General features: G+C 47.2%; 1 protein-coding gene across 2 annotated transcripts in view; it reads left to right on the top strand.

Annotated features, from left to right (window-relative positions):
• Positions 1-26,816, top strand: part of DTNBP1 (dystrobrevin binding protein 1) — a 1,092,536-nt gene that overhangs the window by 481,602 nt on the left and 584,118 nt on the right. For both annotated transcript variants that reach the window (XM_069613561.1, XM_069613562.1), the window contains one exon: positions 1,112-1,244. In XM_069613561.1, coding sequence (XP_069469662.1) covers positions 1,112-1,244 — 133 coding nt within the window. The remainder of the gene's footprint in view (positions 1-1,111; positions 1,245-26,816) is intronic.

Here is a 26,816-nt window from a genome sequence, read left to right as displayed (position 1 = left end):
CTTATGGTAATCTCCTGGTATACTCTCTTGCCAGGGTCCTTTTCAAAATGTCTTTTCCTTTTTATATGGATTACCTGGTATTCTCCCATGCCAGGAATCCCCTTCTGGGCTTTGCAGATCCCCTGGTATACTCCCCTGCCAGGTATCTTTCTCCCAAATGCTCGCTGCCTCATCTGCATCTTTCATGAAGACTTCCTACAATGTTCTCTTGTTGTATAACACAGTGGTACTCCTTCACTGTTTATACTTGATTGACAAGTTATGTCTGTTAACTTCTTCACTGGTATTCATTTGCTTATAACAATGCGTGTTCCAACTTTCCCCAAATTGATCTCATGTATGGGGACTTCTACATATTTTGCTTTTCAACTTCTTCATAAATGTTCATTTGCTGTTGATAACATTAACCCATATTCACTTCTCTTAAATGAGAACTTGTGTAAATGCTGGCTTTCTAAGTTACTTGATCGGTATTCAAAATAAATCATATCAGTTGTTCATCTGCCTTTCGGCGCGTCCCGGGGCTCCCAACTTCTATGAGCAGACTCACTGGTGTGTGATGGTGTTTCTGAATTGCAACACGTTGATGCTGTAAAGTTGGAAATTGGAAGAAGTCTCAGGGAGGAATTGCTTGCTTTATAACAGAAAGTAGGGAATAAGGTAAGTCTGTGCGCCTGTCTTCGTTGTCTAGGTTAGGTGTTCAGTATAGGTGAGCCGGCTGCAGTGACCTAACTGTGGCTGGTATTCCCCTTATCAGTCAAGGTAAAGATACAATTTGTTTGTCAGTTAGGTATGATTCTGCGCCATGGCCAACACGTATTCAGTCACAAGATGATATCTATAAAAGTATGTATTAAAGGTTGTATCCAAAGGGTTAGTATCAACATTCTAATACATTCCTCCAAACTGTATATCATAAAGTGTCCATGTTATTCACTGTCAGTGAGAAGTGGTTTTGATTTTGTGGGATAGATTGTAATAAATCACTGTAACCATATCTTTTGACCAGCTTGCTTGGCAACTATAAACTTTAACAAGTGACTTCTGTCCTCTTTTAGCAAACCTTCACAAGACAGGTTTAAGCTGTGTATTTGTTTCCTCTCTGTTCCAGCTGGTGGATAGTGAGGTTGTGATGCTTTCTGCACACTGGGAGCAAAAAAGGAATGGACTAATTGAACTACAAGAACAGCTGCAACAAATCCCGGTATTTTTAGCAGATCTGGAGTCCACGACTGCTAGACTGAGTGAGTTTTATTTCATTGTGTCACAAAAAGGAATCCATGACATGTATTTTAATTTGTATGCATTTGTTGAAAGCTGGCAGTAACCCACAGTGTTTGAGGAAATCTTTTAGAAATGTTGTACAATAGAGATATATTTGTGAAAAAGGAAAAGCAAACTTGGTAAGCTAAATAACTTGGAAGAGCAACAGATGCAGTAGGATGTTTCTGCATGCTTTCATCAAAGGGCTTTACCAATAAATACCTTTAGAATAAGATTACCAATAAACACTCAAGGAAATTTCGATTTTCAGTCTCGCTCCTACAAATGCATACATTTCCACTTCTTAAGGATACCTTCATCTCCCTGATTCCTTGACTTTTAGCAGGGTGCGCAGATGCATACGCAACTCCATGTCAAACCATCTTGGTAGGCATTTGGGAAGGATATGGCTTGGCTCATACATAGCTCATATATATCTGGACTCGGTGAGACAGGTAGGGTATCAGGCATGGTTTCAAGAGATGATCGACAACAGTTTCAAAAACCTTTATTAAAATATCAGGATGGATGTAACGCCTAACTTGCCCTATAACTATGGTGGGAATTGCCCTACCTAAAGAAACTAAGGAACGTCAGTGTCTAAAAGTTCAAAACCAAAACTCTGTGTCACAACTTATGCTTCCCCTCACATTTAACTCCTTAATGTAGTGTAGGGATATTCTAACACAAAATAGTTTTTTAAAGTAAAAGACTCGAGCGATCCCTTGCTCCCTTTTCCATGTTCAGGATACAGTTCAAAGGGACAATGTTCTTAAGAGCCTCAGGCTTCCCTTCCCCAAGCTTTAAGTTCTGATGCACAAGGAATATAGTTCATAGAGAGCTCAGGGCTCTTCCCCAAGCTTCAGGTTCAGCTTCACAAGGAATATAGTTCATAGAGAGCTCAGGGCCCTTCCCCAAGCTGCATGAATAATAAACACAGTTCCAAGGGCGCTCAGGACTCTTCCCTAAGCTTCCCGCCTTGGTTCATAACACAAATGTCAAAGGGCTCAGGGGTTCCTTTCCTCAAACGTTAGCCTCCTTCTGGATGGGCTGGGACCTCCCTGGTGTAGGCACCGTTTATGAACCACACAGCCCACACATTACAGGTGATAAATCCAGTAGCTCCTGCCCCACTTTCTGCAACCTTGGTAATGCTTTTAAGCTCCAAAGCGTACAGTAACTTGTTTGATAGAAGTCTCTCTCTGTTGTTTCATTGTGGGTTTGCTGGTTGACATAAATCTGCTCATTCAGTATTTTGCTCCCACTTCGCTGGGTCCCCTCGGCTTCACGTTTACACTGCCAGCGTCTTAATAGATTTCAATTGGAGGCTTTTGAAGAGGTGCCGGTTGCACGCGAGCACTGCTGAACTTGAAGGCTTTTAGTCTATTTCAATTGGAGGCTTTCGGAGTCGTGTTGGCTGCACACGAGCACTCCTTATACAATGTAGTGCTTCTGTTTTTCAATCAAATTCATATGCAGGCTTTCAGAGACGAGCCGACTGCACGCGAGCGCTCCTGATATTTTGTAATGTCTTTGCTTTGCTTACGTGCACCGGGTTTCAGCACAACTCTTTGAAGCTCACTGGTTGTCCCGTTCCCGTTTGTAGTCAGCTTTTTTCTGGGACTTGAGGTCCGGGTCTTATCGCCTGCCCCTCAGATGCCCCTGAAGGACTCCTCCATTCAGGGGAATAAGCACTCTTTGGCCCAACTTCACAGCTCCCTTCTTGCTCTCGTACTCTGGCTTCCTGGAGACACTTACCGCAAAGGGTCTTTCTCTAGAATCGTCCCATTCTCCCCTGGTTTTCTATGAACTGTGCTGGCCTTCCTGCTGCTTCTTCTTCTGCTTCACTTCTCTTATTATACGCCGGTTCCTCTTCAAGTGGTTTCAGGTGTGCACAGGTCTCCCTGTTTGCCTGACCACAATAGGGCCAATTATTGTGACGTGCCTGACCTTCAGATCTGCAACTCTCAGGTTCCCTCTTCTTCGTCCCAGTACTATAATGGCACTGCTAGGTAATCTGCATTACTCTTTGGATGATCATCTTCTTCCCAGTACTGGCCTTCACTTTAGGGGTAGAAGTAGGAAAAGATGACAATATCCTACAAAAACTGAGGGAGGGTAAATTATGCTAAGGGATATTGTCTGGATATTGATTCGTCAGACGTCTGGAAGGACCCTATCCTATCACATATATTTTGTTCAATTTGTTATGTATTCTAGATTTTACCATACATTCAATAAGTATTCAAATTTCAACAAACAAATCTTTAGTTTTCATAAAAATGAAGCATTTATTGTTCGGACATAGGAGGATAAATCATGTCACTGTCAGAAAAGTAGGGGGGGGTTCAGTGTTTCACCCTCCTGCACTCTCTCCCCAACCCCCAAGGACCCTCCACCCAGTTGATCCTCTGTCGTTAATCCACCTCCAGGGTCGGGATCCAAGAGCGATGGCACTTTCCTGGCCCTCTCCTGGCCCTCTGAACAGAAGATCCCTGGGGAATAAATGTGAAACCTTCAGGTTTCTCACAACTCACACCTGCACCCATCCCCCTGTTACTTTTTACCACTGACTCCAGATACTAGCAACTGAGGTGCGTACCATAAATGGAAGACGTAAAAGGCTGTTATGCCTTTTATTCACGTCAGTCTCCATTTTCAATCGTTTGCATAGTGAGAGGAGGATGTGAGGGCTAAGAAATGTGAGACGGACAAGTTGGTAAAGGTTTTTCACAAGTAGGCATTTGGTTAACTTAAAAGGGCATGACAGCATGACACGCGCCTTACTAATCTAACCTAAAGATGATTTTGCTGCATAGCAAAATAACTAAAGGAAACAATCTAACAAAATGAATCTGTGCCACACAACTATATACACATCAAACTTGTAAAGGTAATCATAATGAATGGCAATTCAAATGTAATAGAAATAAGTTGTATTCAACTTAAACCTAATAACTGCATATCCTTGTAACCTGTGTCGGATTCCCTTCCCCAGATTCAAAGCAGGAATTTCAATCAAAAGCTCAAATATGAAAGTTCCTTTTTGTAACCAAGTGTTGATCATAACGTTCGTCTTACTCCAAAAGTCTATCACTTGGACTTTTAACAAAAGTTCAATCAGATGAAGTCTTCATCTCTCCAAGTATAGACAAAAGTTCAACACGATTTCTTCTTCTTAAGAAAACAAATATACTTTCACAATTCTTCTGTATCAACGGTTTGATTCCACCACAATTAATTAAACACTTTAGGGGTCTTGTCACTTATTTGTTTTAACAACTTTTAACCACAATGTAGTACTTCAATGATTTCTTCCTGGTCCACTAACCTGCGAGGACAACCACTAAAAGGTACCTGTCCTGTCCTGATATGCTCACCTGTGAGGACAAAAGCTCCTAACACTCCTATAAGTACTCTGTGGTGAAGTTTACTTCAAACCTTTTGAAAAGTCTTTGACTTTCAACAACATCAAAATTCACAACTTCTGAGAAAACATGAAACACATTGGTGCTGTTGGTTCTACTGTTGTATTTGCCACCAGCAATGCAGGCCATTCTCCTTCAGCATGGGGTCTGGCATGGATTCACATGCTCATGAATATTCCCTGATTTCAGGCTGGGAATCCTCAGTAGAAGAAAAAACTGTTTCACTTTCACTTATAAACTGTATTTGTCCTCTAAACCAATCACTGTCCTCTGAGTCATATTGCCCCATCCAATGACAGTTCTCTCCCTATGGCCCGCCTCGTGTAGCCATCTTCAACACACTTCAGTGTTGGGAGTCCTTGTGTTGCTCTCTGAGCTATTTGTACATTTTGTCATGTTTTTGGACGGAAAAGGTTAATTTTAGCCTGTGGGCTCTTTTCTTCATAGGCCGACAGCGGGGACCCTTTGTCGGTGAGGTTCTGCACCCCTAAAAGGCAAAGATTCTTCAAAGATTCTGGAAGGTCATCTTGGGCCTACTTCGTGCCCTCCCACCATCTTCAGGCCCTGCACCAAATACGGGCTACGGAATGTGTATGTGGAAGACAAGCACCTATAATGCCTGTACTGCCTGCACCCGGACCATAAGGAAAATGACAAAGGACAGACATAGTAGGCTGGCAGCATGGCTTAACACTTATTCCTGTTCCGAGCCGGGTCATGCCTCGTCCAGGACCGGCCAGTCCTCTGAGGGCACCTCATCCGTGGGGGCCCAAGATAAGGCCAAGATCTGCAAGTCCAAGTCCACCGGGTTCGCCGCTGAAGCTGGTCACAAAGTGGATAGGGGGCAATCACCTTACGCCTCCATTGCCAGCCTACCATCAAGCTCCTCTTTAAAGGGAAAGTCATCCACCCCGGCCAAGCTACGGGAGAAATCTGAGAAGCCGCAGGCAGAGGAGAAAGGCGGCTGCGCAGCCCAAGCATGCTCAACCGGCACAGGCAAAGACTTAGTCAACGACTCTGTGGACGGCTACTAATACCACGGCAGCTATGGGCGCTGATACTATGAGGGTAGCTCCTTGGTGCAGAAAGTGTCCTTGCCCTCTAGGCGTGACACCACCACACAGACTTTGGCAAAGTCTGTAGGCCTGCCGGAAGGGGTGAAACTGGCCCAGGTCCTGGTTCAAAGTCCTCAGGAAGGAAAAAAGCGGCCAGGGGGCGAGGAGGCCCGTAAACAGCCCTACCAAGTCATTGCCCAAGCTATGGAGGTCTCGTCCACAGACGGCGAAATCAGGAGTCCTTGCGTACGGTGCACGAGGACGAGGAGAATGACGGCGACGAGGGCGCAGGGCCTAATTTTCCTGTTCTGCCTTCTCAGCCGAGGGATATTTCCTTGGATATTCGATCAACTACACATCTTGGTGTCAAGTTCCAGATGAGAATGCCTATGGTGCTGGTGCCTGTGGTCCTCCAGGTCTTTGACTAGTCTCCTATGAAGAAGAGGAAGCATCATCTGCTGCCCCAAAATCAACATCCTCCACCATGTCGGGCCCCAACTCCCCCAGCAGAGCCAGACACTGGTACGGAAACGGCCACAAGGACAGATGATGATGATGATGATGATGATGAAGACATTGTCGCAGCGGACGGTGAATCGCCACATTTGGGTGCCCTGCATAGGTTGTCCCCACCGGATGAGGTGGATTTGTTCCATTTCATGATCACCAGGGCCTCCGAGCTATTCCAGCTGGTGCCTGTAGAAACCAAGGAGGGCTTCTTGTATTAAAGGCAAAGGCATGAGGCCAAGAGGAAGACTATCATGGTGGTGCGTTTCTGGACGATATTTGGGAAGAGGGACTGGCCCTCATAAAGAACCCCTGCATAGCTCCAGCCAAGTGGGATAGGCTGGAGAAGAAATATAGGGTGCCAGATTCCTCACCCAAATGCCTGAGATCGCAACCATCGCCTGATTCGGTGGTGTTGGCGGCTGTGGGGAAACGGTTGGCTAACACGTTGTTGTCTTTGGTCCCTCCACACAGCGAAGGTAAAAGGCTGGACGCCATGGAGAAGAAGGTGATTTACACTGCAGCGTCCACAATCAAGGCAGCCAATGTACTGGCAATCCTGGCCAGGTACAACAGGGAATTGTGGTATAAGCTGGGACTGATCCTGGAGTTTCTCTCTGATGATAAAAAGATGGAAGCCCTCGCTCTCTTCCAGGAAAGGGAGGTGGCGTTTGATAACGCTATCACTGTTGCAGTGGACATCGCAGACTTAGGGTTCCGGCAAATGGAGAACAGTGTCTGCCTTCGTCAACAGGGCTGGATGAACGCCACACATTTCCATCAGGTGGTCCAAGCGAAGGTGCTAGACATGCCCTTAGCAGCGAGAATCTGTTTGGAAAGGCTGTCAACGAGTTCCTCCAGGTCATCAAGACGGATACGGAGACGGCCCATTCCCTAGGCACTCTCCAGCAGCATCGCTCTTCTTCTATTTGCTCCTACAGGGGAAAATCAAGCATGTCTTCAAAAAGGTTCTCCTCGTCGGACAGACAGCCTCCCCGACCTTCAACGCAAGAAGCCTACAGAGTCAACCCCAGCCCTACGGTAGCAGAAGACAGCGACGCCGGCACCCAAGCAAGCATGAACCAACCAGGACGTCATGCCCCCACTCGTGCATCCCAGTGGGAGACTGGCTGACGCGGTTCATCAGCGAGTGAAGAAAGAGCACCACCGACAGATGGGTAATGGACGCTCTCGCCCAAGGACACACTTTGGAGTTCCAACGCAGATGTCCATGGTGCCTCCGGTTCCCCGTCAGGAGCAGCACATCCCTCAGCTTCTGGAAGAAGTACAAGCCATGTTACGAAAAGTGGCAATAGAGCTAGTTCCCCAATGGCTCTGGGGCTCCGAAGTCTATTCCAGATACTTTCTAGTCAGAAAGAAGACTGGAGGCTGGAGGCCCACCCTGGACCTACGACAGCTGAACAAATACTTAAAGCCCCAGAAATTCAGGATGGTCACGTTGAAGCACATGCTCGGCCAACTGGAAAAAGGAGACTTCTTGACATTGTTGGACCTGGATGACTTCTATTTCCATGTCCCCATTCACAAAAAACATCAGAAATGTCTGTTTTGTGATGCAAAGCCAGCACTACCAGTTCAAGGCCCTACCATTCGGCTTGAAGTCGGCCTCATAAGTGTTCACGAAATGTCGGTCACTAGTGGTGGCACATCTACGTCTATAGCGCATACCTGTACCTGGACGACTGGCTGATACGCGCCCGCTCACAAGAACTGGCCGACAAATACACACAGAAGACCGTCTGACTATTGACGGATCTGGGGGTTCTCTGTCAACTATCTGAAGTCCTGCTTAACACTATCGCGGAACGCGTTGTTCCTGAATGCCAGACTCCATGCAGTGTCTTGCATGGCATCACCCTCGGAGCAGAGGCTAGCAGCCATTCAAGGAAAGGTGCAACGGCTATCATCGATGAAGAGGGCCACGGTGCGGGCCATCAAGACGTTATTGGGCATAATGTCATCCTGCATCTACCTTGTCTGACTCTGCAGGTTGCAGATGCGACCCCTACAGGAATTCCTGGATGCCCGTTGGATAAAGGTGTCGGGATGCTTCACGGACAAGATCCATCTCAACAAAGAGTTCCAACGGGCGATAGCGCGGTGAGGCATCCGCTCCAACATCGCCCAGGACACAGGATTTCAAAACTCCCCATATCAGGAGACTGTCACCAGAGACTCCTCACTGGAAGGTTTGGGAGCACACACCGGACATCTGCATGCCAGAGGCCTATGGCTGCCGGAGGAGAAAGATCTACATATCAACATCCTGGAGCTACAGGCCGTGTTCTGGGACCTCAAGTCATTCCTACCATCTCTGAAAGGCAAGGTGGTGAGGATCTTCACAGACAACACCGCCACCATGTTCTACATCAGGAAGCAAGGGGGCACTTGATCCCCCGTGCTCTCAAAGGAAGCGCAGGGCTTGTGGCACTGTGCCGTCGGACAGGGGATGTTTCCCGTCCCTTTTCACCTAGCAGGAGTCGAGGATACCATGGCAGACTCCCTCAGATGGGAACTGCTGTCCTGCCACAAGTGGGAGCTTCGTCAGGATCAGGTAGACCTCCTGTTCGTCAGGTGGGGCAGACCCCAGAACGATTTGTTTCCGACAGCGGCAAACTCCAAATTCCAGAGAGTTTGCTAGCAGATTCCACCAGCTGAGGAGCCTGGAGACGCGTTCAACTTCCCGTGGGAATGACTGTTTCTGTATGCGTTTTCCCTGTTCCCTCTCCTGTTACGAGTCATCAACACACCCAGACAGTGTCAATGCAAGATGATACTCATCACCCCGGCATGGCTAAGGGAGATTTGGTATCCAGACCTTCTGAGCCTGTCAGCGTCGCTGCCAGTCAAGTTGCTGGTGTTTCCAGATCTTCTCAACAGAGAAGGTGGCGCGATACTTGATCACGACCCAGTATCGTTGAACCTGAGGGCTTGGCTCCTGCAGCCTTAGAGTTTGGAGGCTATGAGTTGCCAGTGGACTGCAGGCAGGTCCTCGCCAAGGCCAGGGCACCGTCGACCTTTGAAGTACTACATCCATAAGTGGAAGCGTTTTTCTATGTGGTTAGTCGCAGAACATTACCCCTGAGGGTCACAGCTCCACAGATCCTTCCATACTTGGTATCCTTGGCAAAGGCTGGTCAGGCACACGCCTCCAGCAAGGGGCATCTGGCGGCCATCTCCCACTACAACAGATCCCCAGGAAGATCTTCGCTTTGGTCCCACAGACCCGTCAGGGAGTTTCTCAAAAGATGTATTCGACTTTTCCCGCCAGTGAAGACTCCTGCACCGGCGTGGGAACTCAACGTGGTTCTGACGAGGCTCATGGGGGCCCCCTTCGAGCCTATGCATCAGGCCCCACTTAAGTTTCTCTCGTGGAAGACAGCTTTCCTTGTGGCCATCACCTCTGCCAGAAGAGCAGTTGAGATCGAGGCCCCGTTTTGCAAGCAGCCGTACCTGACTTCCCACGCATCAAGGGTAGTACTGCGTACGCGTCCCTCTTTCATGCCGAAGTTTCAGTCGGAATTCCACCTCAACAAGCCTTTGGTGTTACCTGTTTTTTTCCCCAAAGTAAGTTGTATGTGATACGCACAAAGAGTTTTCGGAAGACTTCTCAACTGTTGGTGAACTTTAGTCCTGTGACCCATGGGAAGGCCTTGTCCAATGTGGCTCTCCGGCTGCATCAGGCACTGTCATCAGTTGGCGAACCGACCGCTGCCTGACAGTCTGAGAGCCCACTCCACCAGAGCGATCGCTGCAACAACGGCGTTCCTGTCTGGTGTCCCCCTGAGGGACATCTGCAGGGCTGCTACGTGGAGGTCCATGCATGCCTACACAAAGTTCTACTGCGTCAACAGATTTCAGGGTCGGCCAAGTAGTGCTACGCAACCTTTTCGCTTGAGGTGAGTCTGTTCCAGAGGTAAGAGTTAATTGCTTCTGTTGACCCTTGCTACCTCCCGTGGTTGTGTAATGTTGTGCTGCTGTGTATTTGTTATTCATGAGCATGTGAATCCATGCCAGACCCCATGCTGGATAAGGTTTAAGTTACTTACCTGTAACTATTGTTCTCCAGTATGGGTCTGGCATGGATTCACATGCAAACCCTCCCTCCGGCACCTCTGCGGCTCTTCTTGGTCATACTGCCACTTTACATCCTTACCAAATCTGAAAATGGCCGCCAGATGTGGGGCCTAGGGAGAGGACTGTCATTGGATGGGGGCAGTATGACCCAGAAGACAGTGATTGGTTTAGAGGAGAAATATAGTTTTTAAGTGAAAGGGAAACTGTTTTTACATTTACCAATGATTGCCAGCCTGACGACTGGGAATATTCATGTGAATCCATGCTAGACGCATGCTGGAAAAAAATAGTTAAAGGTAAGTAACTTAAACCTTATCATCTCCGCCTTGATACTTTCTACCAGGAGGGCTCTCTCCTGCTGACAATGTTTCTGTATTACACTAGCCCCTCCTTGGCTTAGGAAAGGCTTGTTGATATCTTCCTCAACTATTGCCTATTCCTTACTCTGGCAATAATGGGTATAATTAGTTGGCTTCAGTATTGCCCCCTCTTTACTTTGGCAATTACGTGGGCCTTGATAGTAATAATTAAAACCTTTCTTTTCTTCTCTCTTTGCTAAGTTCTGGTTATGCAAATTTCACTTATTTATATTAGTTTGGTATTTAAAACTGCTTTCAGTAGCAAGCGGTCTATTACGGAGCTTATCAGGATTACCTGACAATGGTAATCTCACTGTTGTCTGCACTTGCGTCTGCTGCCACTGCTGGTTCTGCCTCTTCTGCTGCCTCTGACACGTCAGACTGCTTCAGTGTGTTTCCCTCAGCCCGCGTGGAACTGGAAATTAGGTTTTCACGCTCCTTGTGCACCCCGGTTACGCCAACCACCAGGACACAGCACGCAATAAGGGGAGTCTCTCTTTCCAGGGAGAAAGCGTGTTAAAAAAACGATTCTTGGAGTTCCGAGATGGCCGCCGGCACTGTGTGACCTGCCGACGGCAGCTCCAGTACCCGAGGCCTAGTTCGGGCGGCCCCACCCTCCCCGCACAGAGCAGGGTGGGTGCTGGGAAGCACAGAGAACACAGCGGGGCAGCCCTGCGGCGCTCTGGAGCCCCCGCGGCGCCTCCAGCGAGACGTGGCTCGGAGGAGCGGGGATCCCTCCCCCCAGGAGACAGGACGGGTGCTGCGGGCCGGCAGAAGAGCCTGCAAAGAGGAGCCGGGGACCCGGCATCGCGCCGGGGCTCTGTGAAGGGGAGGGGGGGGAGAGGGAGTGCCAGCAAGCATACAATTTTGAAGGGGTGGTGGAAGCCCTGCGTTGGAGGGGCAACAGTGGTATTGTCCCACCCTGGTCCCCACGGTGGCAGACGGAAGAACAAGCTCCTGGGCCTGATCTGACGGGGGAGCAGGCAGCTGGAAGAGAGCAGAGTGCTGCGAACAGGGGCTGCCCGGGCTGGGAAACACCCCCGACTCGGGGGCGACGAGGGCCAGGTGAAAAGGGGGGAGTGACCCACGGGCCTGAACGACGACAAGGCGGTGGTGTGTGGAAGTCCACCGGACGAGACTGGGCAAAATCACATAGCAGCCGGGACAGTCATCTACAGTGCGGAGGACCCAGTTCACGCCGGAAGAGGGCCTTTCAGGCAACCGCGGAGACAGTGGGGATCTCGGTCTCCGTGAACGACGCCGCTAAACCGTGGAGTGGACCTACCATAGATGTCTTCCAGGCCCAAGGGGAGGGCAGGAAAGCTATTCACCTCGTGGGCGAACCCCAGGGAACTTTGACTGCGCTCTGGCCAGCAATGGAAGGCAGAGACCTGGGCAAAGGAGGGGGTGATCAGTCGAGGGAGGCACGGGACAAGGAAGGACCTGAGGCACCGATGCAGATGACGAGACAAGACCTCAGAGGGGAAATGCAAAACCTGAGGGACTCCCTGGCCAAAACCTTTCAAGAGCAATTTCAATTGATGAGGAGCGACCTAAACACGCCATTGTGAGAACTGCGGCAGGAGACGGCCCACCTGGGGGAGAGGACAGATCTTTTGGAAAGGGCCTCCAAGAGTGCGAAAGGGACACAATAGCAAACAGATAGGCCATAGATCGATTGGACATTGCAACAAGGAATTTGGAGGCAACAGTCGAGGACTTGGAGAACAGATCCCGAAGGGTCAATATCAGGATTAAGTCGTTGCTGGAGACCGTCACGATAAACAATTGAGGGGGGAGGTCCAGGGGGTCTTCGCGAGGCTACTGGGGGAGGAATCCCCGAGTGCGATTGATCTAGACAGGGTCCACAGGGTGGGGCGGACCCCTGGGGGACCGAACTCCAGACCACGTGATGTGTTGGCGGCTTTTGCTCGGTATGGTCAAAAAGAGGCGTTATTGAGGGCGGCGAGGCAGAGTGAACCGGTGCTTTATAAAGGACAAGAAATTGCTTTATTCCAGGACCTAGCCGCCAGTACGCTGGTGAAGAGAAGGCATATGGGCCTGGTTGTAAGGGAGCTGGCCAAGAAGGGGATAAAGTACAAAAGGTCCTTCTCATTTAGGTTGGTGTTCGAGTGGGAGGGGAGCCAGAGGCGAGCTACTACCCTTCAGGAGGCAGCCGGTATAATCCGACTGGATCTGGAAAATGTGGGAGGGGAGTAAGGAGGGGGGCCCTCCGACCCGGGGCAAACAAAGGGAGAGAGGCAGACCATGGGAATGGTCCACGGGGGGGAGGGGGCTCGAGGTAGGAGGAAGGGTGGTGCTGCGGGGGCCAGTGGCAGTATCAAAGAAAGGAGGAATGGGGGTAGCGCGGGAGAGTCTGGGTGCATTGACTCTCGGTAGGAGGCCTTATTCTTGGGGGTGGTGGGCACAGGGATCTTCTATAGGGGCCTGGGAGGATGGAGCTGAAAACATCCTGGAACGAGTAAGGGCAGGAGTGTCTGAAGGGGCGGGGTGGACGGGTAGGGGGAAGGGGGAGAGAGTGATCTCACCCTAAATTTGGGATTCTGGCTGGGCAAGGGAGGGGGGTGGAGAGGGATTTTGGGGGGGCATAGCAGTCAATGGAGTAGGGTGAACTTGGGGGGGGGATGGGAGGTGGAGACGGGAGGGGTAGTAGGAGGGAGAGGTGATCAGAGGCCCCACATAAAGGGGGGGTATGCCCTGGGCAAACCCGGGGAAGGGATTGTGGAATGGCCAAGGAGGGCGCACCGTGCTTCAACGCAGCCTTTAGGTGGTTAACACATAATGTGAGGGGCTAAACTCCCCCCTCAAATGAACGAAACAGGAGCAATTTACTAGGTTCCACAAACCGGATTTGCTGGCGTTGCAGGAGACCCATTTGTTAAGGCAGGACCAGGGCCGATTGCGTCTGAAGGGCTTCCCACAGATATTGTTTGCATCAGGTTCCACAAAGAAAGGGGGGTTGCCCTAGCTTTTAGGAGGGGGGATAAACTTTAGAACCCAGGATATTCTTAGGGATGCTAACGGGAGATAAATGATGGTGAGGGCGGAGATGATGGGCTCGCTCTATACCATCGCATCGGTGTATGGCCCTAATGTGGGTCAGGGCCAGTTCTTGCGTGAAACCCTGGCCTTCTTAGAGAACTTCGCGAGGGGACAAGTGATACTGATGGGAGATTTCAATCTTGCTTGGGATAGGAGGCGGGACAGGTCCCAGCATGAGAGAGGAGGGGGCAGTGTGGTGGCTTCTCCCCAGCTGAAGGAGAGATTGGAGGAGGCCGGACTACGAGATGTGTGGAAAGCACTACGGGGAGAAGAGGAGGGGTTTACATTTCTCTCCGATGTCCATAGAACCCAGTCCCGAATTGATTACATCTGGGTATCCGCTAGCCTGGTTGGTGAGGTGGAATCTGTCGAGGTGGGTCCTCTGGGGATAGCCGACCACAAGGTAGTGCAGATGAAAATGCGGCTGGGGAGGCGAAGGCCGGGGGTGTGGAGCGGGAAATACCTGGGGGAACTTCTGAGGGACCAAGTGCTACGGGATGAGATTGAGGGCAAGATCCTGGACTTCTTTGTGAGGAACAATAGTTCAGACACGAGTCAAAGCACAAGGTGGGACGCCTTCAAAGCGACTCTGAAGGGGAACTCATCGCTATGAAGGCGGAGAGAAATAGGCTAATGAGAGGTCTAGAAACTCAGCTGGAAAATGAGTTGGAGGCTGCCAGGGCGCGGGTATGGGAGACCCCTACAAGGAAGGTATATAGGGAATATAGGTTAGCGGAAGGCCAGCTGGGGATTTTAAGGACCAAAAAGGCGGAAGACGTAATGCTCAGGGTGAGGCAAAAATTCTACGCAAAGGCCAATAAGGCAGACTCACTCCTGGCTCGCCTCCTGAGGGGACAAAGGGAGCAGAAGTTTATAACGGCTATCAAGGACGAGAGGGGAGGGAGACTCACCCGGGCCGAAGAGATAAAGGGGAGACTAGCTGAATTTTATGAAGCACTATACACTTCACAGGGCCCACAGCTTCGCCTGCAGAGAGAGTTCTTGGGGGCCCTGCCTCTCCCGTGACTATCTCGGGAGGAAGGCGATGATCTGAGCCGACCCATCACGGAGGACGAGGTGAGAGCTACGATAGTGTCACTCCCCTGTAATAAAGATCCGGGACCTGACGGTTACCCAGCCTCCTTTTATAAAACCTACTACCGTTTATTGGTCCCGCATTTAACACAATTATTCAACACGTTCTGAGCTAGGGGCGGAATTACCCCTTCGATGGTGGAGGCCAAAATTACGCTTATCCATAAAGCGGGAAGGACCCGGAGGAATGTACAGGTTCTGTGAAGGACCGGTTATTGAACCCAGGTTGCATGCATCATCTGGTTCCCATTTCCCTTGTGCTATCCCCCGGGCGTTTGTAGATAACAGTGATGCCTTTGACATCCCCATGCACCCCCTTCTCCGCCAACCATGGTCTCCCCAAGTGGCAGATATGGTATCTATGTTGGGATGAAGTCCCTTATCTTAGGGTACAGTGACAAATGTGGTATGCATACTGTAATGAGTTCCATATCTGACAGTAGAAGATAGGATTGGTGCGACCATGGGAGTCTGGGACCACCATGGGCAACATGAAGTAGGCCCCCAAGGAGTCTTATGGAGGATCCTCCAGGGTATCTAGTCCATCCCTGGCCTTTTGTGTCGGACTCACTCAGCAACCCAGTTATGTCCCTGGCACACTAGCATAGAGCCTACTTGTGTATGTCATAGGGACTCTGAAGTCTGCTTTAATCTGGGAGTTCCAAACTGTGGCCTGAGGAAGATTGCTGGGAAATTGATATTGCTTTGCTGCAGAAAGGATTTATTGTTCACACCATGGAAAATCAGACAGGATTGCAAGGCTGAGGGCCTGGCGAGCCATGAACCAGCTCCTGCAGGGGTCTGTGGAGCTCCACAAGCTTGTGCAGAGGACAGTTTTCTGAGAAGGTGTCTGCGGTAGAACATGCCTAGGCACAGCTGCAGGGGTTCGCAAGCAGCTTTGTGAGGGAAGAAAACCCACAAGTGTCAACTACAAATCCTTCAGTACTCCCTGAAGTTTACAGCAGAAACTGGAAGCAATACAGATCCAAGATGGCGATCCACCGCCCACCAAACAGCACCAGCATCAGTGTAATTTGGAGTTCCTGGCACGCGAGCGGCAGGCAGTTGCTACATTCACCCACAACAATACAGAAGTGAAATTACTTGGGCAATTACCAGTCAATCAACCTTTATTTTGGGAACAAGTCCCTTATAATCACTCTTATAACACACATGAATACATGATCCACGTTACAAAATACAAACAAAGCAAACAACTCCTCAACAATAGAAAATATTCATTTTTTAAAACAGTGTATTGTGCATTGATCGGCATTAAAAGATTTAAAATGTACACATTATACCATCTAATCAATAAAACCATTACTGCAAATTTCATAAATCTTTTATCTTTTTTTTTCCAGGCTGCATGTACATCGTTTAATGTTGCATGTACAGCTGCACTGTTACTTGCCGCCCTAACAGAAATTGAGTGCTCTATCTAAAGTTCTTATACTCGCTGAATTCATCAAAGATGCCTACAATATTTTCTTAACTTTTTCTACAAGGTACAAAAGAAAAAGAACTCTATAACTGTGGTCACTGATTCAGTACATATAGGACCAGCATTTTAATTATTTTTAGACCCGCAGGCTGCGAAAGCTGCCAAAGGAAGAATATTTAGACAGAACTTTACATTGAAAATTGTACTCAACATGTGTTCTATCCTATACAAATCATTTTCAGGACCCAACTACTCCTTATCTACAATGTTTCATTCTGCCCCGGGAGACGCATGGCACCAATAGCATATCCTGTAAAACACGCAAAGTAATGCAGTTTCCACTTCTGTAATGTTAGTTTCAGTCACCACTACCATTATGTTGGAGATTTCTAGAATTCTCATGATGTGAGTAAACCATTCCCACTTCCATTCATAATGTCCCGCATTGCTAACTTGTAAGTGACGTACCTTTCTGAATCCACAACCAGGACCAGTGGGAGAGGATCACCTGGATGGGAGGGGTTCATGGGGTGGGGGTAGACGTGGGACACTGACGGGCGGGACGCAGTACCCCATTGCTGTAATACCTTTTTACCATCAAACCCTGTAGGAAACTTAAAACCTCTATTCCCCCCACACCCCGACACAAATACTTTCTTACACTGTAACAAACAGACTAACACCAGAGCCGTTTACCTGCCACATCCCACCACATGGGTCAGGCAAAGTCAGGCAATTGACAATAACCACGCGCACCCAACGTCCCTTTACCTTCCCCACAGGGATAAAAGGTGGAGCACAGAAGCATACTTTGAGCGAGGACGAACGCATGAGGAGACAGCTACACCAAACCTGCCGTTCAAACGGAGGAGAAAAGAGGCGAGACCTAGAAGAACGACGAAGGGGCAAGTGCCCTTGCCCTTTTCATCTCCGACTCGCGAACCCTCCGGAAGGGAAATCATAAGACCGGGAGTTACAGCTGGCGTGTGGAACTACAGATGTCAATGGAACACTGGAGCCTCGCGCATTGATAACGCAAGCGGAGAGGCAAGCTGGATACCGTGGTACTGTCCTTGACTCCAGAGATCAGAGAAGCCCATGGGTTCAGCACAGCCGGTGAGTCGGAGGAAGCTGTTGGCAAACCAAACTGTGTTGAGCACAAGTTTGCAAGTAGCAACATTTTGAATGTAAGGAATTTGCAAGAGAAGAAACTTGTGCATGTGTGTTTGAACTTTAAAGAAAGCCCAGTTGAGGTCCAGGTGCAGAGGGGACCAGCGCTCATTTGAAGGGATCTGACTGGGACCTGTTTTTGAAACTAAAAGAACCAGAAGACCCTAGGAAAGGGTGGCGGAAGTCATCAGAGTGGTCCTACAAGGGTTACATCAAATCTCTTGTACAGTCGAAGGTCTCTGACCCGTTGACAGAGGAAAGCTAGGGGAAGGGAACCCTACTTTCCAAATAGATTGTGGCCTGTGAAAATGTGGCCCGAGTGTGAACCCGACAGAGGGTTGCCGAAAGAAAACTGAGCAATACATGAACTGTGTTAGAGAAACGCCGTAGTGAATTCAACGTGGGGAGGCCCAAGCTGCCAGGAGGATCCGAGCCCGGCCGAGGTAGATACCAGGGGCGAAGAGCAATCGCCCAGAGAACTTTTGTTTATTTGTTTACCGTTTTATGAAAAGAAGTGAAGATCAATGTGAGATCCCGTAGTGAACCCGACGGAGGGAGGCTCAGTTGACAAAGATGATCCGAGCTCGGCGGAGGGCGGCCCTAGAGGCGAAGAGCAATCGCCCAAGGTGCAAGATCACTGCAAGAACATTTGTTTGTTCGTTACTATGAATCAGCTGACCTTCTAAGGAAAGAAACTTTTGCAGGATAGAGACTTAGCCTCTGAATGGGGTTTGATATCGTGGAACTGTACTGTGAGCCTCGAGCTGGAGAGGCCCAGGAGTGTGCTGTTCTCGAGAGTCCTGCTTTGTCCCTTGCTACAAACGTGGGCAAGGGAGACCCAGCCATACCATCCTGACTCATTGTTTTGTGAACACTTCTTTCTTTTCTGGTGAACATTACCCCCACACTATTTTGTAATTTAGTTGTAAGGATTGGCAATATTTTCTTTTTAGTATAGGCCCTTTTTATTTAAAAGACGCCACTAGGACTGCATTATTATTATTTGATGGTTGTAGCTTGCTCCCATCTTAGATTTAGGTTTAGATTAGGAGTTTATGTCACCCATTACAAAGTTCAATAAACACCCTTGACTTGTGTCTGTCTTTACTGTTGCCACCAAGCGTTCCTTACATCACACATATTTAAATGTGATGACATTGTGTGTGTGTTTTGGGGAAATTGAAGCATCTGTTTTTCTCAGTTGAATCCAGGTTTCAAAACTAAGAGTACCCCTATATTTCTTCTTCATAGAGAATATCTGTGCAGACCTGGGCTTTATGCACCAAAGCGGTTTGCAAAAGATAACGCGCATATAGATTTAACTATCTGTGAGCTACTTGAGAGCTCCAAGCCCTTACTTGAAATTCTATAGCCAAATAATTCAATTTGCTCAGCCTGGTTTATTAACGATCCATTTAAACATCCATTAACTTTCATTCTCTCTTTGGTGTGACAAACCACTACTACCGTTTTTGAGGTGCTAATTATTATGCCCTGTGCAACACAAAATTCCTCTAGCGTGCTAAGTTGTCTCTTGAAACCCATAAGTGTTTTTGTGATTATTGCTGCATCATCCGCATTCTGGAGCAGTCCCTGTTTCCTCCTTCCCAGCTGGGTACTGCCCGCCTCCAGGCTGGAATTATTTTCCTCCATTGGATTGATAAATTGTAACAGCTTTTTAATTTAAAGGGTAATAGAGGAGATAGTTTGTTGGCCAGGCAACTTAGAAAAAAGGTAGCGGCACAGACTTTATTGGAACGTCAAACTAATTCCAGGGACATAGTGGACTTTTGGAACGTTTTTATGGGTCTCTATATTCAATCTGGGAAGGGCCCCAAGGAGAATATCTAGACTCTATCAAGATGAGGACCCTATCAGGGGAGCTGAGGACCCTATCAAAGGAAGACAGAGATTTATTGGGGGGGATATTCTAGTAGAAGACGTTAATATGACCATTAGGATACTCCCCAGGAATAAGGCGCCTGGTCCAGATGGCTTTTCCGGCTGCATTTTACAAGAACTATTGATCGGTACTTGCCCCAGGGGTATTAATGTCCTGGTAGAACTCATTTGTGAAAGATGGGGGTATCCAAGGATCAAGCAAAAGTAGGATTTTCCCTAAGGCTAATAAAAATCCTACAACCCATTGCCCTCATTAACATTGATGTAAAAATCTATTCAAAGATATTGGCGACCAGACTGAGAGCCTGCTCCTGGTATTCATACAATCCTGATCAGTCCAAATTTATTAACTTTCGTCAAATGTTCGATAATATCCGGAGGGTAAGTTACCTCATGAAAACGATTTCGAAACGCAAGATTCCCAACCTGTTACTATCTCTTGATGCCAAAAAGGCATTGGATAGGGTTGAGTGGTAGTTTCTCTTCTACGCTATGGATTGGATGGGATTTGGGAGTAGGTTTCTACAGATAGTACGGGCTAACTATCGTTCTCCCAATATGAGATTCGTAGTGAATTGAAAACGTTTACAACAGATTAGCCTGGAACAAGGGACTAAGCAGGGTGGCCCTCTTTTCAATGTTATTATTTGATGTATATTTAGAAACTTTTCTGAAACGGCTGAGGGAATCTCCCTTATTGCGGAGTGTTTTGTTCGGACGTGAAGAGCATAAGGTGATGGCCTTTGTCAACGACATGTTATTGGCTCTCTGACCCTGTCACCTCACTTACTGAGGTGGTGGTTGTATTGCTCGCCCAGAGTGCACGGACAGTCATTAATCACCAGCGCAATTGCAGAGCCAATACTTTGAACGCAGGTAGACGACGCAATGACTTACAACCACACGCACGCTTAGAAAATAATGAGCACTTATACGGCTATTTATTCAAAGCTTGGAAGCAACAAGTGATAACACAGAAATAAATCACAGAAAAGTCAGATAATTCAAAAGAAAATACATCACCGTGGGCGTAACTGAATCCCTCATCTCGCCAGAAGCGGCTGGAAGACCCCGGTAACAGCCAGGCCGATAGCACAACAGCCCACAGGTATGCCAGGCAAAGGCGTCCCCTTTCCGACTGAGGTCTTTGTACTTGTCTCGTCTGACCGTTGAGGGGTTCCGCATATATGCACTCCTCCGAAAGGGGTGGTAATTTCCCGAACCTTCTGGCAATGCACTTGCGCATTGATGGGTAACCGTTGGTTGCCAGCTGGGTCAACCGACAGTAACCTCAAGGAGCAAAGCGCTTCCCTCTCCTAAGAACAAACGCCACGGAAAACAGTCCCATAACTCATAGCAAGACATAACAAAACCAGCTTTCCCAGCAGAATGTCCTTGACTGCATACCAGGTTTGGAAAGCATGTTTTCTTCAGCAAAGTAAATTCAGCTCTCAGCAAAGTAAGTACAGCTTTTCACTGAGGCATGGAGTAAATATCCATTATGGCTCTGAGTGCCCCCAGAATACACTGCGCACCAGCGCCATGTTTTAGCTCAAGCATAATAGTGGTAGAGGAAGAGGCCTTTAGAAAGGTTAAAAATAAATTTAACTAAGTCAGAAAGGTTAAACTTGTCTATGACCGGGGATTTATTAGAGAAGGTACTGTACTGTTCTCAGTGTCAGTGGGCTGGGGATGGGATTGGGTATTTGGGTGTTACCATTACAAAGTCTTTGGACTCTCTATATGGTGCAAATTATAAACATCTCCTAAGTAATATGAAATCTGATTTGGGATGATGGAGCCCCCTTAATACATTGTGGATGGGCAGGATGGCTTCAATTAAAATGGTGACTCCTAAGGTTTCTCTATTTTATTTCAAGCCTTGCCGCTTTCTCTTTCTAAGACCTTTTTTAGGACATGAAACAAGCTATTAACGGCATATATCTGTAATAATAAGAAACTGAGGGTTGCCCTGCAACTACTATTGGCTCCGAGATCCAAAGATCAGTCTCGAATTTCTACCATTATCAAGCTGCGCAAATGAGTGTTATAAAGCAATGGTTTGCGACCGACACAAAGAAAAACTCTGGGTTAAAATGGATAGAGCAGTGGTAGGTTTTCTATTAGCTGAGGTCCTATGGCTTGCTAAAGCAGATATACTAGGAAGTATGCATGCGTGTCAAATGACTGCATTGATGGAAGATAAATGGGGTGACTTGTTGAAAAGTAAAGCGATCTTGTCAATACCAGCCCCGTTCACACCCTTGTTTTGCAACCCACAATTTTTCCCGGAAATGGAGGGGAATACTTTTCGATGCTGTAGACAGGCAGGGTGTTTGAGGCTAGGAGAGAGCATGCACGAACAGGAAGTGATGACTTTAGAACAGTGTGGGAAGGAGATGACTTAGTTACTGCCAATTGTGTCATTGGGTATCAAAGCCACATAATAAATTAGCTGCGAACAGACAGCTGACTTCATTTGAAAAATGCATTGCCACCCAGTCAGGAGACAAACATCTTATATCATCATTATATAAAATCTTTACAGAAAGCCCCGGGAATGTGACATGGCCCTATATGGCAAGTGGGAAGGGATGCTTGGTCACCCCATTTCTCAAGAGAATTGGGAATTTCTCTGGGCTAATATCCCCAAATTGACGAGATCCAGCCAGTTTCGGGAGGTATGGTATAAGTTCCTGCAGCAATGGCACTATACCCTGTAGAGACTACATAAGCATCAGTAGACTGAAGGAGGGCCTGTAAAGGAAGGGGTTATTGTGCCCACATTTGGTGGACATGTCTGATTATTCAACCATTCTGGGAACAGGTGATATCTTTGTTTAACAAAATGCTCAAAGCGGACTTTGCATTAGGAATGGAGACTTGTCTGTTGGGCCTATGGGACAGGGATGCAGCACCACAAACTAGATCACAATTTAAAGCATGCATGATATTAGTGTTGGCAGCGATTCTAGTAGTGGCTAGGAATTGGAAGAAGGAGGCCCCAACTGAACACAAATGGTTATCAAAAATCTGGAATATACTAGCAATGGAATGGGTGACATATATAATATTCAGGGATAATATTACGGGGGAATATTTGAAGTTCAGGCAAGACTGGCTCTGGTGTTTTATTTACACAGTGAATATCGGTATCCTGTATGTCCGCATTTTAGATATATTGTAAATATACTAGACCCAATGTGGATGATCCCGAAACTGATTACCGGATGTAATTTTCACTGAAGCTGCACTGATCCTGCAATTGGACCACTCTAAACGGCCTCGGTCCTGGGCCCTGCCACTCTCCACTTGCACTGATGCCCTGGAACCCCTTTGCACTGCGGGTCTGTCTCTGTATCCCTACAGCCCCCCCCCCCAGCACTTGTTCTGCACTTACCTCACACTTGCCACCAGCTGGCCCTATTTATTTATTTATTTATTACGTACGCCTCTTACCTTGTACTGCACTTCCCCCCTCCCCTTCCCCTTGCACTTTTCCCCTCCCCTACCCCTGCACTTGCGCGATCTGAATGACACCTGGCCTAGTAGGATCGTTTTCTGTCTCCCCTTGTACCCCCCTCCCTGCCTCGTCGCGCCTTGAAACACGTGTGTATAGGCGCGTTACAAATACCATATCATATCATATCATATCATGTTCATTTTCATGTTCAGTCCCTAATGTGTGGAATGGTGCAGGGTCGGCAGTGGTGGGGGTGGGGGGGTTAGAGTCGAAAAGAGGTGTTGTTTGGTTTTTGCTTCTTTGTTGAATACCATGGTTGTGGTTTTAAATAAATCCATGGCATTTCCTGTGGCCCCAGAGCCTTTCCTCTTTTCGGTAATGTCAAGGATCTCTCTAGTTCCCTTGAATACATTTGAAACTGTAATTAATCAAGGGGGATCTAGCAATTATTAGTCTCTGTGCCATAATTAAGGCTCTCGGTTTTATGATATGTATTTTAGGACTCTTCTGTCTATATTTATCAATTTTTTTATATCCAAATTTGTTTTAAAAAAATCAAAAGGTGAAACTGGGGTTTAATAGAACTGTAGAGAAATGAAGCTTGGTTCTTGGAAATCAAATCCAACTGTATTCTTACTTTCTAAGCAGTGGCTAATGCCATGGCTTATAGTGCTGTGACTGCTGCTGACCTGAGACACTTCATGGCAGAAATGTAAAGCGCTTCAAATGGGGGTATCACTTAATTGTTTTACACTTCACAACTTGCCAGTTTACAAAATTATGAGTCTGCAAGGCACTACTGACAGCATAGCAATGCATGCAGGGAGACATGCGTGTTTCTTTCTAGATTTATGAATTAATACAGATGGGAAACAGATTGATTCCTGTCTGTATATCTGTGTACAAAGTAGCAAAAACTGAAAACAGGGAGCTGTAATCAGCAAAGGGAGCAGTCTTTGCCTTGTATAATTGCCTACAGTGTTCCACCTGTGCCTTCTCCGGAAGTGTTTCTATCTCTAGCTCACCAGGTTTCACTCTGCCTTTGGCAACAATCTTCCAAAGGTTTGTTGATTGTCTTGAACCATATTTAAAAGCTATTCCCAGTTATTTCTATTTACTATTTTTATTCTAGTTTTTTAATAAGGCTGCTGGGGCAGACTGCTAGCATATAAAAAGGAAAAGCAGAATATGGTGTGGGAGTACGCTCTGTAGTTGTAGACATGCAGTGGGGGATAGTGCAGTGAGGAAGGTGGAGAAGTTACAGAGGAGCACTATGGTTAAGGTGGAGAGAACATCAGAGGGAGAACTTGATGTAAAAGAGCCAATCAGGAGCAGTATGATATGATATTTTATTTATATCGTGCTCATACACAAGTGTTTCTGGGCGCGACAAGACAAGGGGGTTGGGGGGGTACAAGGGAGGAACAAAGTAATGATCTTACTAGGCCCAGTGACATTGAGAACATGCAAGGGGCAGTGGAGTAAAGAAGAGAAGAGTGAAGTTCAAGGTGAAAAGCAGCAGTAGAGAGAAATATTGTTATTTCTTTTGGGCTGGAGCTTAAAGCTATTCATCACAATGCTAAAATAAAGTACCTGATAATAGTCATCAGATCAGGTCTTGGAAGAAGGTTAGCCCCACACATTTTGCAGAACCATCTGTCGGGATTGATATATCTTACATAGTCAACCCAGATGATCTTGAATCCACTATCTCTGCTGGTTTACTGGCAATTGTTGATGAGCTGGCACCTCTAAAACGAAGTCAAAGCATGTCTCCTTAACATCATAAATGGTACACAACCGATTTCAAGAAGTACCATAGGGATATTGGCAGACAGGAACGGAAATGGAGGCAGTCTTAGAATCGAAGTGATAAATTGACATCTTATAGCCTACAAAAAAGCACTTTCTTTAGCAAAAAGAAAGTGTGGAAAATAAGATTGATAATGCTCCAATATATCAAAAGTAATATTCAGTACCACATTCAGTATCATCAATGAGTCCTGCACTCCAATATCAGCGACTTCTAGTGTGAGGCTCTCATCAGTGGGTGGAAGAATGGATTGATAACATTGATGTTGTTATAGAAATAATCAGGGATAAACCTATTTCCATAAATGATTAACCCAATCTTAGTCTGAGGTGTAGGTCTCTGACAGACCTCGCTCCTAGCCCCCACCCTCCAGAATGATGAGCAACCTCTGCTGAATCATCGGTCAGTATTTTGTCCGATCGATTGATTGAGCTCTTACAAATGGCAAGATCATCGGGTTCACCTTTTGATCTACTTCCAGCCCATCTCCTGAAACTTGTGGCCTTAATTATACCACCTCTGATTCCAGGATTATTCAATCAATCTCTTGGTCAAGGGATTTTTCTGAAGTATGGGGAAAAACTATTAGACTTTTGCTGAAAAAACATATGCTTTGTCCAGAAAAATATTCGAATTACCCGCCTATCTCCAGTCTCCCCTTTCTTGTAAAACAGCTTGAGAAAATAGTCCTCAAGCAATTACAAGTCTTTGCTTATCAAAATCATATGTTGCATCCTGCACAGCTGGTTTTTCGCCAATGGATGGGCACATACATGGCAGTAACGGCTATCATCGATGATATGCGGGGAGATCTTGATGGCGGCGGCACAGGAGCTCCGATTTATGCTGGCCTTAATTTTCCGTATTCGATAATGTTGACTATCATGTTCTATTTGCTGCATGCATGACTTGGGTAATAGAGGAATCATCTGTACGTTACTTAGCTCTTGCTTGCAAGGTTGTGAGAGTGCAATTTATGCGTTCAATTACTTTCCCTAATTTAAACGGCAGGGATACAGAGTCTTTCAGGGCTCCTCACTTTCCCATTCCTCTCTAATTTATATCTCCTTCCACTTTTCAAGATACTCAAAGGGTTTAGCTGTTTTCTGAATTACACAGACAACACACAGCTCTTTGTAACCACACAGCTCTTTGTAACGTTGTATGGCGATGGCACAACAATCTCCAATTTGTTGAACCATCAAGGCATGGATGGCAGCAAATTATTTGAAAATAAATCATCTAAGACTGAAGTCCTTGTAGTCCCTACTGCTAACCAACTCTGGGGAAATGTCATGTGGGCTATTCAATTTGTCCCAGCAAACACCAATTCCAAGTTATTTGTGAGGAGTATGGGTGTAATAATAGATAGTGGTCTCACCTTTAAATAAATCTCAGATGGGCGCAGTGGTTAAGAACTGTCATTTCCAGAATAAATGTCTAATCTTTATACTACTCTTGTTGACATTTGAGCAGAGAAGGCTAGTGTGATGAATCAGATGGAGTCATCACTGTTTTCCCAGCCATGATCTCATCCCATGTGGCATGGGGATGGCAGCCGCTACCTGTTCCTTACCCTGGGCCTGCTATATGACGGAGGATCACATGGGGGAAACAAACTCCAGGGAGATCTCATCGGATGAGACATGGTATCCCCATTTTCCCGTGACAATAACCCTTCCATATCTAATACTCTCATGGCCTATGGTCATACCTCTACTCCTCCTCGAATGAAGAATGAGAAAGGCCTTTTACCCAGACCTGTAGGCCAACTTCCCAACTTTGGTCTGCCTTGTGAAACTTATGAAACCGCCATCTCCAGTTCCACCTATCAATCATCCTGGGCTGATTTGCCATTTAAAACCATTGAAAATTCTTATCCAAGTTTTCGAGCCAATCATCAAAAATGGCTGACTTTTCCCAGAATTACCAAAATACTGGGACGAGGAAAAAGGATCGAGCATTGCAGAATGAAGGAGGCCACAACTCCAGCGAGCGTTAAAGTTGTTGCTCGCATACAGCGGTGCCTGGGAAATTTAAAGAGCAGAAGCAGAGAGTCAAAGTCTGCTGCTGGTGGGAGAGCTGCACCTCTCTTTGAGGATCGAGAAACCAAAAGGATAAAAGCAGCGTCGTGGAGCCAGGCGGCTCACCATCCA

This window comes from Ambystoma mexicanum, chromosome 5p (genome assembly GCF_040938575.1).
Source record: "Ambystoma mexicanum isolate Mex_15411 chromosome 5p, UKY_AmexF1_1, whole genome shotgun sequence".
NCBI lineage: Eukaryota > Metazoa > Chordata > Amphibia > Caudata > Ambystomatidae > Ambystoma > Ambystoma mexicanum.
The sequence above is the reverse complement of the archived record's forward strand: the minus strand, read 5'-3'. Positions and strand labels throughout refer to the sequence as shown.